The 13,173-nt window shown below is 39.7% G+C and overlaps 1 protein-coding gene across 2 annotated transcripts in view; it reads right to left on the reverse strand.

Annotated features, from left to right (window-relative positions):
- Positions 1 to 8,592, reverse strand: part of LOC141786022 (gamma-aminobutyric acid receptor subunit beta-3-like) — a 42,690-nt gene extending 34,098 nt beyond the window's left edge. The window contains exons 1-3 of one of the 2 annotated variants that reach the window (XM_074664716.1): positions 8,143 to 8,592; positions 7,948 to 8,039; positions 7,738 to 7,805 (exon numbers count right to left, since the gene is read on the reverse strand). In XM_074664716.1, the coding sequence (XP_074520817.1) occupies positions 7,738 to 7,805; positions 7,948 to 8,039; positions 8,143 to 8,222 (240 nt within the window). In that variant the 5' untranslated portion in view covers positions 8,223 to 8,592. The remainder of the gene's footprint in view (positions 1 to 7,737; positions 7,806 to 7,947; positions 8,040 to 8,142) is intronic. The other variant, XM_074664715.1, reaches the window with a different exon arrangement.
- Between the last annotated feature and the right edge of the window lie 4,581 nt (positions 8,593 to 13,173).

Raw genomic sequence — 13,173 nt, forward strand, 5'->3', positions numbered from 1 at the left:
TGTTGGGCAAATAGTGTCGCTCAAACATGTCTAAATTTTTGCTGTACTCTCCCAAAGCAAGCTCATATTCTCTTCAGCAGTCCTCTCATAAGAAAAGGACAAGAATCTGTGAGGAAAAAGTCCCAAATATTTTTGGGGAAGAACAGGCACACACCTGCAAAACTAAACTTTTTAAAATTCCCCAAATGTATTGAAATAAAACCGTCCCAACTCTGTTGTAATATTAATTGGCAAATGTGTTAAATTTATTTTTCTTTTTTGAAGGTTACAAAAAAACTCTTGATTTTATTAGAAAAAGAAAAAAGTCCCACATCTGTCCCAAATATCATTACAGAGAAGAAGAAAAAAAACCTCACGTAAAGGTTTAAAAGATTTTTTTATTTTGTTTCTTTTTTTTTTCCAGGTAAAACAGCCTGTCAAACTTAAAAGTGGCAAATTTGATAAAAAAATTTTTACCAAATAATAGAAAACAGTCTTGGATTTTTCGGGAAAAAAAGGCCCAAAATCTGTTGAACTATTTAAGTAGCAAATAAGTTGGAAAAAAAAAATCACCATACTTTTTTTCTGAAAATGTCCCAAATTGGTGAAACTATTAAGTGAAAATACCAATTTGAAAATTCTTTAAAATTGCCAAATATATGAGGGAAAAAGTCCTATTTTTTTTGGAAAAAAAGTCTAAAGTCTGTTTAACTACTAGGGTAAATTTGTTTGATTTGGGAAAAAGTGATGTGTTTTTCGGAAAAAATGTCCCAAACCTTTCATCAAAGTTGGAAAATTTTGAATAAGCTTTAAAAAATGCAAAACAAAAAAAAAATGCAAAACAAAAAAGAAAGAAAAAAAAAAGATTTTTTAGAAAAAAAGAAAGTTCCACATCTGATTTATTTTTTAATTACTTTTTGGTTAAATCACCCGTTTAACTTTAAAGTGGCAAATTTGTTAAATAAAACAAACAAACAAAAAACAGTCTTGAATTTTTCAGGAAGAAGGCCCAAATCTATCAAACTATTAAAGTAGCAAATTTGTGGGAAAAAATACCACCACACTTTTTTTCTGGAGAGTTACAGTTACAATTTGTAAAATTAACTGCTTAATCCAAAAAGAAAAAACAAAAAACAAAAAAAGAGTCCCAACCCTCTTAAACAAATGAGTGATTACATGGTTACGATTCTAAAAATGATTGAATTGAAAAAAGTCCCCATTTTTAAATATATTTATTAAAGTACCAAATTTGTTTAATTGTTATGTAGCAAATTAAAAAAAGAAGCCAAAAATATAAAATTACACAATTTTTAAGAAAAACAGTCTCAAACTGAAAAGTAAATTTGCTTGAATCGGCAAAATGTTTAAAGAAAAAAAGTCCCATTCTATAGGAAAACAGCCCTAAATCTATTAAGCTGTTAAAATCAGTTAATTTTAGAATTTTATGGAGGAGACAAGGCTGCAGATTTGTGAGAATATAACATTTCTTAATGCAAGCTTTTTCGAGTACTCACATCTTGCACTTTTGCAAATTTAAAGAGCAAAAAGGTAAACACCATCACCTCCTTTTCTCCTGATCTGATACTACAAGCTCTCAGTTGTAACCCTGACACAAACCCAGCTCATGAGTAGCCTGCCCCTTGCTATTTGCCACGTCAGAGCAGCCACTTTAGTGGCACAGATAACAGAAATGAGGCCGTCGCCTGTCAATTTTAGACTCCCCAGGCCAACGCATGCTGTTTTTTTTCTTAAAGGTGCACAGCTATTATCATGACGAGACTGTAGAATCTGAAGAACAGACAGTTCCTCCTCAAACCCTGTCAGGTTGGCGGTGCCTGCTCTGCTTATTTCAAATCACAGCGATAATCATTTCATCCTACAGCGTGCTCTCTCCCGAGGCCAATTACATTCCATCAGGCAGGAAGCCGGATGCTGGATAAAAGACATGAGGGTATATTAAGCCACAGAAGAAGATATGCTCTTTTTGCATAGTTAGAAGACCTATATAAGATAATTAGAGTGACAGAGCTTCTCATGCTTCATTAATGCAGGTGAGCAGTTACCCTGGTGACCCTGGTGACTGTGACAGCCAGGGTCACAAACATTATTAACACGAGTGGCTAACAAAGTCATCATCCAGACACTTACATGAAGAGTCCGCACTGACACAAGCAGGTAGTTTATGTGCTCCTGAAGCTTCTGCATGAGTTTATTTTCTGCAAAATAAAAAAGTGTAAAAAAAAACAAAGCCAGCAGCAGGAACATTTGCAGAAAGAGAGATCTTTTCACCTCTCCATAATGACAGATTTTTTTTTCTCTCTTTGACGCCCACACACAGGCGTGGGTGTACGGATGACTAGTTTGTTCGGTGTGTTGCTGCATTCGCAGCACAAACTCTGACCATTTCCCAGTGCGAGCAGAGCCAGCTTCATTGTGCACTAATTTAATTTCCCAAAATGATGATGACTTTCATGAGGAACAGATAATGGGCTGGGAGAAAGGCCTTGATGGCTCTTACTGTAAGAGTCGGCGCACCTACACATGCTCCTTTCAGTCGGATCTTAAACACACGACGCTATTCAAAGCAGAAAGCTGTCTGATCGTGTTCTCATTTCTCACTGCAGAATAATCCCACAAATTAAAGAATCTATCTACGAGTGTTCAACTTTTCCTCCGAACACACGTAATCTGTTTTTTCCTTGCTCTGATCTTGTCCTTGTATGTGTTTCTCATCAAGCAAAAGGCCCCCGGCACACCACAAACAAACCTCAGAGGTAATTAGTGTGCCTTCTCAGACGCTCCAGCATCTGCTCGTGCCGGGAGCTCTCGCTGACTGCGGAAGGCGTCAGAGTAACTGACTTGGACAACCTGCCCCTGCCAGGTGGATTCTTGGAGGAGCCAGATGCCGCACTCACTCGATCGTGATCAGTCACCCGCCTCTCAGTGGGATTCTTATTCCATCCTGTCTTGCAGAAAAAAGCTGTGAAAGGTGTGAAATGCTACATGGGAAGCCCCTCATCCTATCAGATAACGTGGTTCAGCGCAAATGTCCCTTTTTTGCTTTGAAAACCAGGAGTCGGGTATGTTCCCATGACGTCACTGCATCCAAGGCTGCTTCCTGAAACGAGGACTGGACACACTCCAATGCACTCCAAATGCCCCTGTGGAAGATTTTCACCATGCAAACTTCAAATGTGAAACCAGAAATCCGCATGGTGCTCTGAAAAATGTGGGAGGAAGGAAAGGAGCCATGGTTGCACATCCCTAAAAACCTTGCTCTCAAGACCCCATTGATCTCAGACCAGGAGTGATGTAATTTATGGAAAGGCTCACAGTGAGCTGGTTGAGTCTGATGCCGCACAGGGCATCCAGAGGGACCGTTTCCACCCGTTTCCAACAAGCGGTTCGGTATGGATCAGTACAGTTTGGTACGGGCATGGATCGTCTTTGCATTTCCAATGCTAACAAGGCCCTTCATGGAAGGCGGCGTTTAAGCTAGGTAGCCACCTAAGTGGCAGCATAGCAGTGCAACAGTGTACCCCGCGTATAAATCCAATAAATCTGCCGTGTGCCCCCTCTCTAACCAAAACACTTGTGGTAGTCACTCCCAGCTGCATCCGGAGCAGGCAAGTGCATACAAATGAATTGCGCTTATCAAGTCTCTTTTGGGGTCACTTATGTTGGTACCAAGCCCAGAAAAAGGAGGAGGGTTGATATTTAGACTTAAAAACAAAACAAAACTACATTTAACGAAAGGAATATCATTTATTTTTACAAGAATATTACTTACACTGTTTTATACACGTTTTCTGTCTTTTCCGCAATGTTATTCCTTTCTACCACAGCATCCATGACAAGTACATGCAAATGGGCAATTAAGCAAATTAGGCAATGACGGAATGAGGAACTAATAGCTTCTGTATTAATCAGGGAATACTAGACAGTTTACCATTTGAAAGTGTTGCGTTTATCAACTGTTAACTTGAAAAGAAAAAAGTGCCCCAAAAATTGGTGTACGAACCGAACCATGGGTTACCTGTACCGTTCCACCCTTTAGAATTACAAAACATCTCTAGACCACTAGAGGGCAGTAAGGAAAACAATGTAAGCCTTTCAGAGAAAATGCACCAATCAACAGACAGCAGTGTTTCTAGCTCCACCTTCTTGAGTTGGGATGTCTGGCACCCCAACAGAAGGGTCCCAAAAAGTGGGACAGTACGGGTTGGTAAATTGGGGACCTGTCCTGGTTTTAGTCAAAAGAAACGCCACAAAATGTGTGCCGTACTGAGACAAACTGAACTGAACTGTTCACACACAATACATTGTTATCCTACACCAATCCATTGATTCACACTCTTCACTTCAACCTTGATGCTTCAACCTTAAGCACTGTGTTCACCACGACTGAAAACAACACTCATCTTGGAGGATGCTTCAGCTCTGCCTCACTGCAGCTCCCTGACAGCAATTGTTTCTCTCTCCTGACATGATAGAAAATGCCTCTCCAAGCCCAAAAATTGCAAAGCATTGTTTTGCATCAATACTGTGCTCCTTGCAGAACATGCAGAGCTGTATCCAGGTCTCATTTCAGCACAGAAAGCAGTATCTGTGTCTCAAGAAGCGCTAACTCAACTTCTAAAACATGCTCTCTGGGTATGCCTGTGGGTCATTCCACTGGGCTGATGAAGTGGGTTTAGTGGCTGAGTTAAAAGCAGGATAAGGCCCAGCAACTTGAAATAGAATATTTTAACAAACAGAGCAGCTTTGCTTTGCGTTGAATAAAGCACTGCATGGCAACACGTCGGAACTAAAGCGCTGATTATCCATTTCCCGCAAGAGAAACTTCAGACAGTCCCAGCATCGGACAGAAAGCATCCCCCAAATGTCAAACGCTTGGTGCGAAAACAACAAACAGCTTGACCAGCGCTGGATAATTGCCCGGGCTTGTCCATGTAACAAGAAGAGGCACATGTGCGCTGGTAGCAACGAGGAACAGGATCTAATTAATTATCAGTTTAAGTGTGATCTCAGCTGTCTGATACCCTGTTTGATTCACCGTGGCCTCCATGTCCTCTTTGGAGGGGAGCCTGGTTGCCGGCAAGTTAGCGCTCGCAGCTGATTTGTTGGCAAACAAAGCTTGCACTGATCATGGAGCCTCAGATAAGACACACGGTTTGATTGGAAAATATGAGACTTTCCAAAACCACAATTTAAGCTCCAATACTCTGAACTGATCTTCCTCTTTTTAATTCTGCTCTACTCTTACAAACTAAAATTCAAGGTAGATGGTTTTTATAATTTATACCTTGTTCTTCCTAACAAGGACCTATAAAATCATGTCTTTTCCTAGAATTTAAGAAAAATTCAACAGCAGAATCATACAACACTTCTATATAAGGACAACAAGACCAATAAAGCAGTGGTATACACAATAGGGGGCCCTCTTGTCCAAGTTGTTGAAAAACAAGCGCCTCTTGTGGGCAAAAACGTAGGTAAGTGCCTACCAAAATGAGTACTAAAGTGCCCTCTTGAGTCAAAACTCACAATAAATGCCCTCTTGGATCCAAAACAAGCTTTACAGTGCCCACTCAACTTTCGCACCCTCTTGGAGCCAACACATGTGTCCGTACCCTCTTGAGTCAAAACTTGCACTAAAGTGCCCACTTGAGAGCCAAACAAATAATAACTTGTCCTCTTGAGAGCCAAAACATACCCCAAAAGGCCCACTAGGGAGCCAAAACTCAGGCTAAAGTGCCCTTTGAGTCATAATTTTCACAAAAATGCACTTGTGAGTCAAAACTTGCACTAAAGTACCCTCTTGAAAGCCAAAATGCATGCTAAAGTGCACTTTTGGGAGCCAACACAATCTTTACTTGGCCCCCTCATGAGCAGAAGTGTGCGCTCAAGTGCCATCATAGAAGCCAAAATGTGTACCAAAGTACCCTTTTGGGTCAAAACTAGTGCTAAAGTGCCTTTTTGAAAGCCGAAACATATGCTTAAGAGCCCACTTGGGAGCCCAAACTCAGGCTAAAGTGCCCTCTTAAATCAAAACTCACGCTAAAATACCCCCTTGAAAGCTAAAACACACGCTAAAGTGCACTATTAGGGGCTAACACAATCTTTACAGGGCCCTCTCAGGTGCAAAAATGTGCACAAAGTGTCCACTTAGGAGCCAAAATGTATGCTAAAGTACTCTCTAGAACCCAAAACTTATGCTAATGTGCTCTCTTGAGAGCCAAAAGATAAGCTTAAATGCCCACAAGAGAGCCAAAACTCAGACTAAAGTGCCCTTTGAGTCATTATTTTCACAAAAGGGCACTTGTGAGTCAAAACTTGCACCAAAGTACCCTCTTGAAAGCCAAAACGCACGCTAAAGTGCACTATTGGGAGCTAGCACAATCTCAACTGTGCTCTCTCATAAGCAAAAATGTGCGCTAAAGAGCCCTCTTAGAAGCCGAAATTTGTGCCAAAGTGTTCCTTTGGGTCAAAAATAGCATAAAAGTGCCTTCTTGAGCACTTTAACGTACGTTAAAGGGCCCACTTGGGAGCCAAAATCCGCACTACAGTGCCTTCCTGTTTAGAAAAACACACTTAACAGGCAGAAATGTGTGCCAAAGTGCCTTTGAAAACACACAGAATTGAGTGCCTCCTTTCAGAGGCAAGAGCACCCTGTATGTGCCCCTTTTTTTCTTCAAAAAGTCTGTGCACGCCCCTGCAAAACACGACATCATCAGCATACAAAGATAACAAGATGTGGAGAAACTGCACTGAGTACTTTTCCCCACATGTCGTACTCATCATCATAAGCCCATGGCATAGCCAGGAGTCACCTGGAGAGGAAATCATTGAGTCCTTACTATTGATTCATGCCCACCCACACAAGCACCCACACCTCCCACTAGAAAACAGCGATCGTTTTCTGGTGCGGTGCAGGAAAAAATCAGCCCGTGGTGGACTGGGTCGATAGAAAACAAGCATTCAAAGGTGTGAAATGCTAACGCTCTGAGATGATGTTCACATCCCTCACTGACCTGGATTTGACTCCTGATGACCACAGTTCTTTAGCTGTTGTTGAAAAAGCGTCGGGGAGATTACACCTACATGGACAACAGGCTATAAAACGAGTGGGTGTGCAGGTGTTGATGGGTGGCTTGTGGGTTTCAGCTTGGATCTACGCTAATTACAGTTTCCACATTAGAGGAGTGAAAGTTTCTTGATGAAGTCTCATGATGTGAGACACTGTTTCGAATGATATTTTTAGTCGTTGATAGGTGATAGATCCAATTCAACTCAAGAATTAGAAAATCCAATCGGAGCTCCCTGGTGGCTGTCTGCTAAGAAGGCCTCCTGGGACTGAACTGCTGAACACTATGGCTGGAGAGGTGATCACACAGACTGCAACTGGATGCACAAAAAAAACCTCCTGCAGCTTCCCCGCCAACTGTGATGATGCTACTGCCTCGGGAAACAGTGAGGAAGCTGTTTATGTTGTTTTCTTTTTAAACACCCAGGCTGAGTGTTCTGTGCATGTAAGGTAACAATGCATTTGCAGCGCGCAAGATAAAGACGTTTTACTGCTTACAGGAAACCCAGCCCATCCATCTCGGCATCACATAATGGCCTGTGAGGAAAAACTGGATTTGCATCAGCACTTCCTACTACAGCAAGGAAGAGAAAATCATGTGTGTGTGCCAGTGTGTTCTCTATGCAGAGACAGAGGGGAGACTGCATGCATTGTGTGGAAACAGAAACACTTACCATATTGACTTCTGATACCATGTCTATGCTCGCCACATCTATGCTCATCCCGACTGCAACAGGGGCCCCTGGAAGAGGTTAAACAGCACAATATGTATATAGGCCTACACCTCTACACCTGACCACAACACTGAGAATGGCGCCAAAAATAAAGCTGCCAGCCTGCGGCGTGAAGTGAAATAATGTGGGTAAAAAAAAAAGCGCAATTACCTCCAAAGTCTGGCCTTAGTCGGATATCATATCCTTTCAGGAGTTTATCCACCGTCTCCTTTACGAAAGACATGTTCCCCGGTTCATTGACGCTGGAATAAAAGAGGGAAAAAGAGCAGAAACATCACCTTGACTCATGTATCAATCAACCCAATAACCTTGACTTGACTGGACTTGCATAGCAGATGCACTCACCTTTTCGCGCAACACATAATCGAACCGACAACCAGTGCGGAAAAAACGCGAAATTGACGAACCCTGGCAAAAGCAAACATCACCCTTCCCTGTTGTCTTTACGGTGTTTACAACAGCAACAGCAGCAAAGAGCCCCCAATTAACAGACGAGACGGTTCCGGACGCTCTCCAAATCAGAGTAAATCCATTGATTGCCCAAATGGAAGAAAGTCGACTGAGGAAGAGGGGGAGTCAGCAGTTTGCTTTGGATGGGGTCAGATACAAAATATGGGCTGACATCGTCTTCACGGCATGAATAGTGGCTCCGCTGCTCTTTGCCGTCTCTGGCTGTGCAAGAGGCGCATACATTCAGGAGCTGAAGCGCATATTGATGAGGAGGGTGTGCAGGGATGCTGCTGCTGCTGCTGCTGCTGCTGGTGGCGGTGAAGGCAGTCGGCTTGTTCGAATGGGAAACGAGGCATACTTTCACACTGTAAAAAAATACCCACCAGTAGCTGCGCTAGAGTCAGGGAGGTGGGGATGTGTTTTCTGGTGTTTCAGACAAATTTATCATGGAGAAAAAGAACAGTCTCATATTGAGTGATCATTGTTTGATATAATGAAGCTAATATTGTCTGAAGACTGGATTAATATAGGGTCCTACCGATCTTGCATGTATGTATAAATATATATATATATATATATATATATATATATATATATATATATATATATATATATATATATATATTGTAATGATTATGAATAATAATTATTATCAATAATTATTATCTACTGAATGTTTGAAAAAGCTAATATGTTACGTAATTAAGTATAATTATAATAAAATACATCAAATTTACGAGATAATAAGTTGCATTCATATGGAAACCTGTTTTTTAAAAAGTACAGGGTTAAAAAATCATTTAAAAAATCTTTAGAAATTGCCTTTGAATTAAAAAAAACACCGCAAAAAAAAAAAAAAAAAAAAAAAAAATATATATATATATATATATATATATATATATATATATATATATATATATATATATATATATATATATATATATATACATTAAAAAAAATATATATATATAAATATATATATATATATATATATATATATATATATATATATCTCAAGGGACATTCTTTGGTAGCCTATTTCTGCCAAGTTAAAGAATGAGGTAGCCTGCTCCAAAAAAAAAAAAAAAAAAAAAAAAAAAAAATCACAATCAAAGAAAAGAAAAACTTTAAAAATAATAATGATAATACAAAACGAGAGTCAAAATAATGACACAATAAGTCACAATTATATGGAAGCCTCTTACAGCCAGTTAAAAATGACAAAAAAAAAAAAAAAAAAAAACCCTGAAGGACTTGAGTTGAAAAACAAAAACTATGGCATTTTATGAAAGACAGCTTCCACTAGGTAAAACAAAAAGGGGGCCTTGACCCTCCCCCAAAAACTAAAAAAAAAAAATCCTTTATTTATTTATTTATTTTTTTTAATTGTTTGGACGCTACATTGTTTTTCTGATACCATTAAAGGGCTTCCATACAATGCCCCATCAAACTTTTTTTGTTTTGAATTTTCGATCTGGTGACAGTTTAAACCCTCGTCTCAGGGATTTATTGATCATTCAATGTGATAAATAATAAAAAAAAAGACCAGTTTGACTTTTTTGCATCTTGAACCGAGACAAAAAGGTAAAATGTTATCCCACATTACATGCCTCACTGTTTCACCCAGTGACTCGTTAAAATTGACATTTTTTACAGTGCTCCTCACACCATCTGCACCAATCCCCTTCCCTTGTGTTTCCCATAAAAATGGCGGGACCTGAATAATATCGAGGAGGGACAGGCTGCATTTATCAACCCCCATGATCGATGTTTGTGATTGATTAGCCTGTTAATCGTCCGTAATGGCCTCTTTTCCTTATCGAAAATGTTCAGCTCTTCCATAAATTATTTAGCTGGTGAAACATTGAACTCATCCGGAATTCCGTGGATGATTGGGACCCCATGCGTCGCGCGCAGAGCTCTCACAGCTCTTGAATTAATGCGTGTGTGTGTGTGTGTGTGTGTGTGTGTGTGTGTGTGTGTGTGTGTGTGTGTGTGTGTGTGTGTGTGTGTGTGTTGTGACATGTCATACCTCGTGTCATAGATGGCGAACAACTTCTTGTTTCCGTCAACAGCGTTCCTGAAAGAGAAGAGGTGATGACATCATTATTCTGATAGCTCTGAGCCAATGAGAGCCTTAAGCGGCAGGTGATCATAATTAAACTGTTATTCACCACACTAATCTGCATAAACCTCTTTTGACGGAAAGGATTACGCATTACGCACTCACTGTTTTCGGAACTTTGAAGTTGCGTTTAAGCGTAATCGTTCTAAAATGAGGATATAGTTAATTATTATCCTTCCTTGTTTGTTGTGAGTTAATTGATCTGAGAGCGCTTATTGCTTCTGTTTCTACCAAGGGCACAATGTCTGCAGGGTAGATATTGAAAAACCATCGATTTGCCTTCAGGGGGGGCTCCACACCCCCACCTTCCCTTCACAAATACACACACAGACGCTGCAGGAGCTGTCCGCAGCGTGGTGCTGAATTCTGGCGACTACAGGGACAGACTGGCGTTTCTTGCTTTTTTTTCCTGGCTGCAGCCCGTGTCTCCATGCTGCGTCTTCAGACGGGTTCCAGAGAGTGGAATACTAAATACGTGACACTAATTACCAGCTACGAAACATAGAGCTCGGCTACCCTCTTATGGCAAGCGTTAGGATGAGAACAACTTCCTTTAACTCATTTTCAGGGACTGTAACTTCTCTCTTAGCATTTGTTGTTACTGCTGCTCTTGTTGAAAAAATGTTTGTTGAACCTGTCAGACTTAGTTTGTGCAACCACCAGTCATCGTATATGATTAATTACATGCAGTAGCTATACAGATTATACACAAGCTTATATTTAAAAATGTATTCTTTTATCCAATTAAGGCTGTTGAATATACATATAATCAAACTTTATTGCATCATCCGCTCGTTTAATAACCATTATAGTTTTTCTGAAATGCTTAAGGGTCCCCTAGGGCAGTGAATCTCAAACTTTTTCAGTGATGTACCTCCATGTTTTTTTCCTTTTCTTTCCGCCAAGTAACCCCTCACAAAACAGTTTAAAAAAAGTAATAATAAAAAAAAACCTCAGTTAATGAACTTAAACTTTTATTGGATTCAAATATTGATTGAATGAATGGTGTTAAAGGAATTTTGCTCAGTTGTTTATATATATATATATATATATATATATATATATATATATATATATATATATATATATATATATATACATTTTTGAATCTCTACCCCCTTTATTTACATTGTAGACAATGCAGATGATAAGGCTGTACATGAAACTAGAGGCCAAGTAATTATGTAAAATGAAAACATGATTAAATATGATATACATCAGGGGTGGCCAACCGGCCAACCTGTGGCTCACGAGCCGCATGTGGCTCTTTGCCTTTTGGTGTGCGGCTCTTCAGTCCACTCATAAAACTGATACTAGGGTGATGAGATTGATACTTAAGTTTCAATTTCTTTTCTCTACAGTATGTACTACCTACTGATTTTGCACGTAGTATGTAGTATGACTGTTCTGTTGGGTCTGTTTTGTTGTATACTACTCTAGTTTCCAGCCTCGTAAGACGGAGCTACTGATGATGTTGGGTTTTTGCCTTTACTATGAATATACAAAACAAGCTATGGGCAGATCTAGGCATTTAGTTATTTAGTTAATCATATCATAGCAGAATCATCATTCTTGATTTCTAATCTTACACCAAAAGTTGTATGGCTGCCTGAAAATAAATCTGGATTTTTATTTTTATAGCTGATGAAAAAAAAACACTTCTGTGTAATCCATATGTAATAAAAAAAAGGGTAATTAGTGGTTCATATCAGGTTTAAGGAATTTGTAGACATAAACACCTCCTTCACAACTACAAGTGACAAGATTTACCATTTTTCTTTTGCATCACTTCACTTCTATCTCACAGACCGTCTAATGTGAATGTTATAATGTTGTGTTGTAGTTATAATGCTGACTCATTCCAGTAGATGGCGGTAATTCACTGAAACCTGCCACCTATTCATTGTGGGTAACAGTATGCCAGGTAGACTGGTCTTTTGCATACTGAGAAATTTTCCTGGATCAGTAGGACATCTGGGGACTTTTGCATACTGACTACTACGTACTAAATTTAAGCCAAAATTTCAGGCACTGCTAGTGTTTTAGAAAACAGCTGATATCTTCATATCTTCTAAACTGCTTGGTCATAAAATAACCTGCTGCAGCGAGCTGCTGCTTGCTAATGTGATGCTAGCATCATACCAGGTGTCATTAGGGGATTGACGCTGGTAAAGTTTGTCTTGTTGTTGAAGCACGATGCTAACTTTCTTAAAAGTGTAGAGAGAACAGACAGGGAGTCTTTTTCTTCCTTTTGAGGCCCACCTGATTTTTTTCCCGAGAACTAAACTTTACCATCGTTGGTCTTGAGCTAATCAACTGTAGCCTACATCAGGGGTGACCAACTGTGGCCCTTTGCCTTTCGGTGTGTGGCTCTTCGATCCATTCCATTCCACCTACATTATATATATAGATACCAACGTTGGGATCAGTTGGGATTGATACTTAAGTTTCAGTTTCTCTTCTCTGGTACGGATTTAAACACACAAACACAGTGACATTTGGTTTTCTGTGTGAGAGGAAGTGTGTTTGTAAGACCACGTGTGTGGCGTGACTCTCTGAAGTACCACGGCCATTTTTGTGGCTCTTGGTCTCTGACTGGTTGGCCAACCCTGGCCTACATAATCAACCAGTAAAGGGAAGAACAAATAGAGAGAATTTCCACTTTTGTCTTGTCATTTATAGAATTTCAGGAGTTAGCATAGCATTGTGGCTTGAAACTCACTAAAATACCGTGTTTAATATTTGTTAAAATCCTTTTAAGGCACTAATTGCCTTCCTTTTTTGAATTAGCCAATGAGGTT

Source organism: Halichoeres trimaculatus, unplaced genomic scaffold, assembly GCF_033239565.1.
Source record: "Halichoeres trimaculatus isolate MK-OKI-2021-1 unplaced genomic scaffold, fHalTri1.1 fHalTri1_scaffold_24, whole genome shotgun sequence".
NCBI classification, from domain to species: Eukaryota; Metazoa; Chordata; class Actinopteri; order Labriformes; family Labridae; genus Halichoeres; species Halichoeres trimaculatus.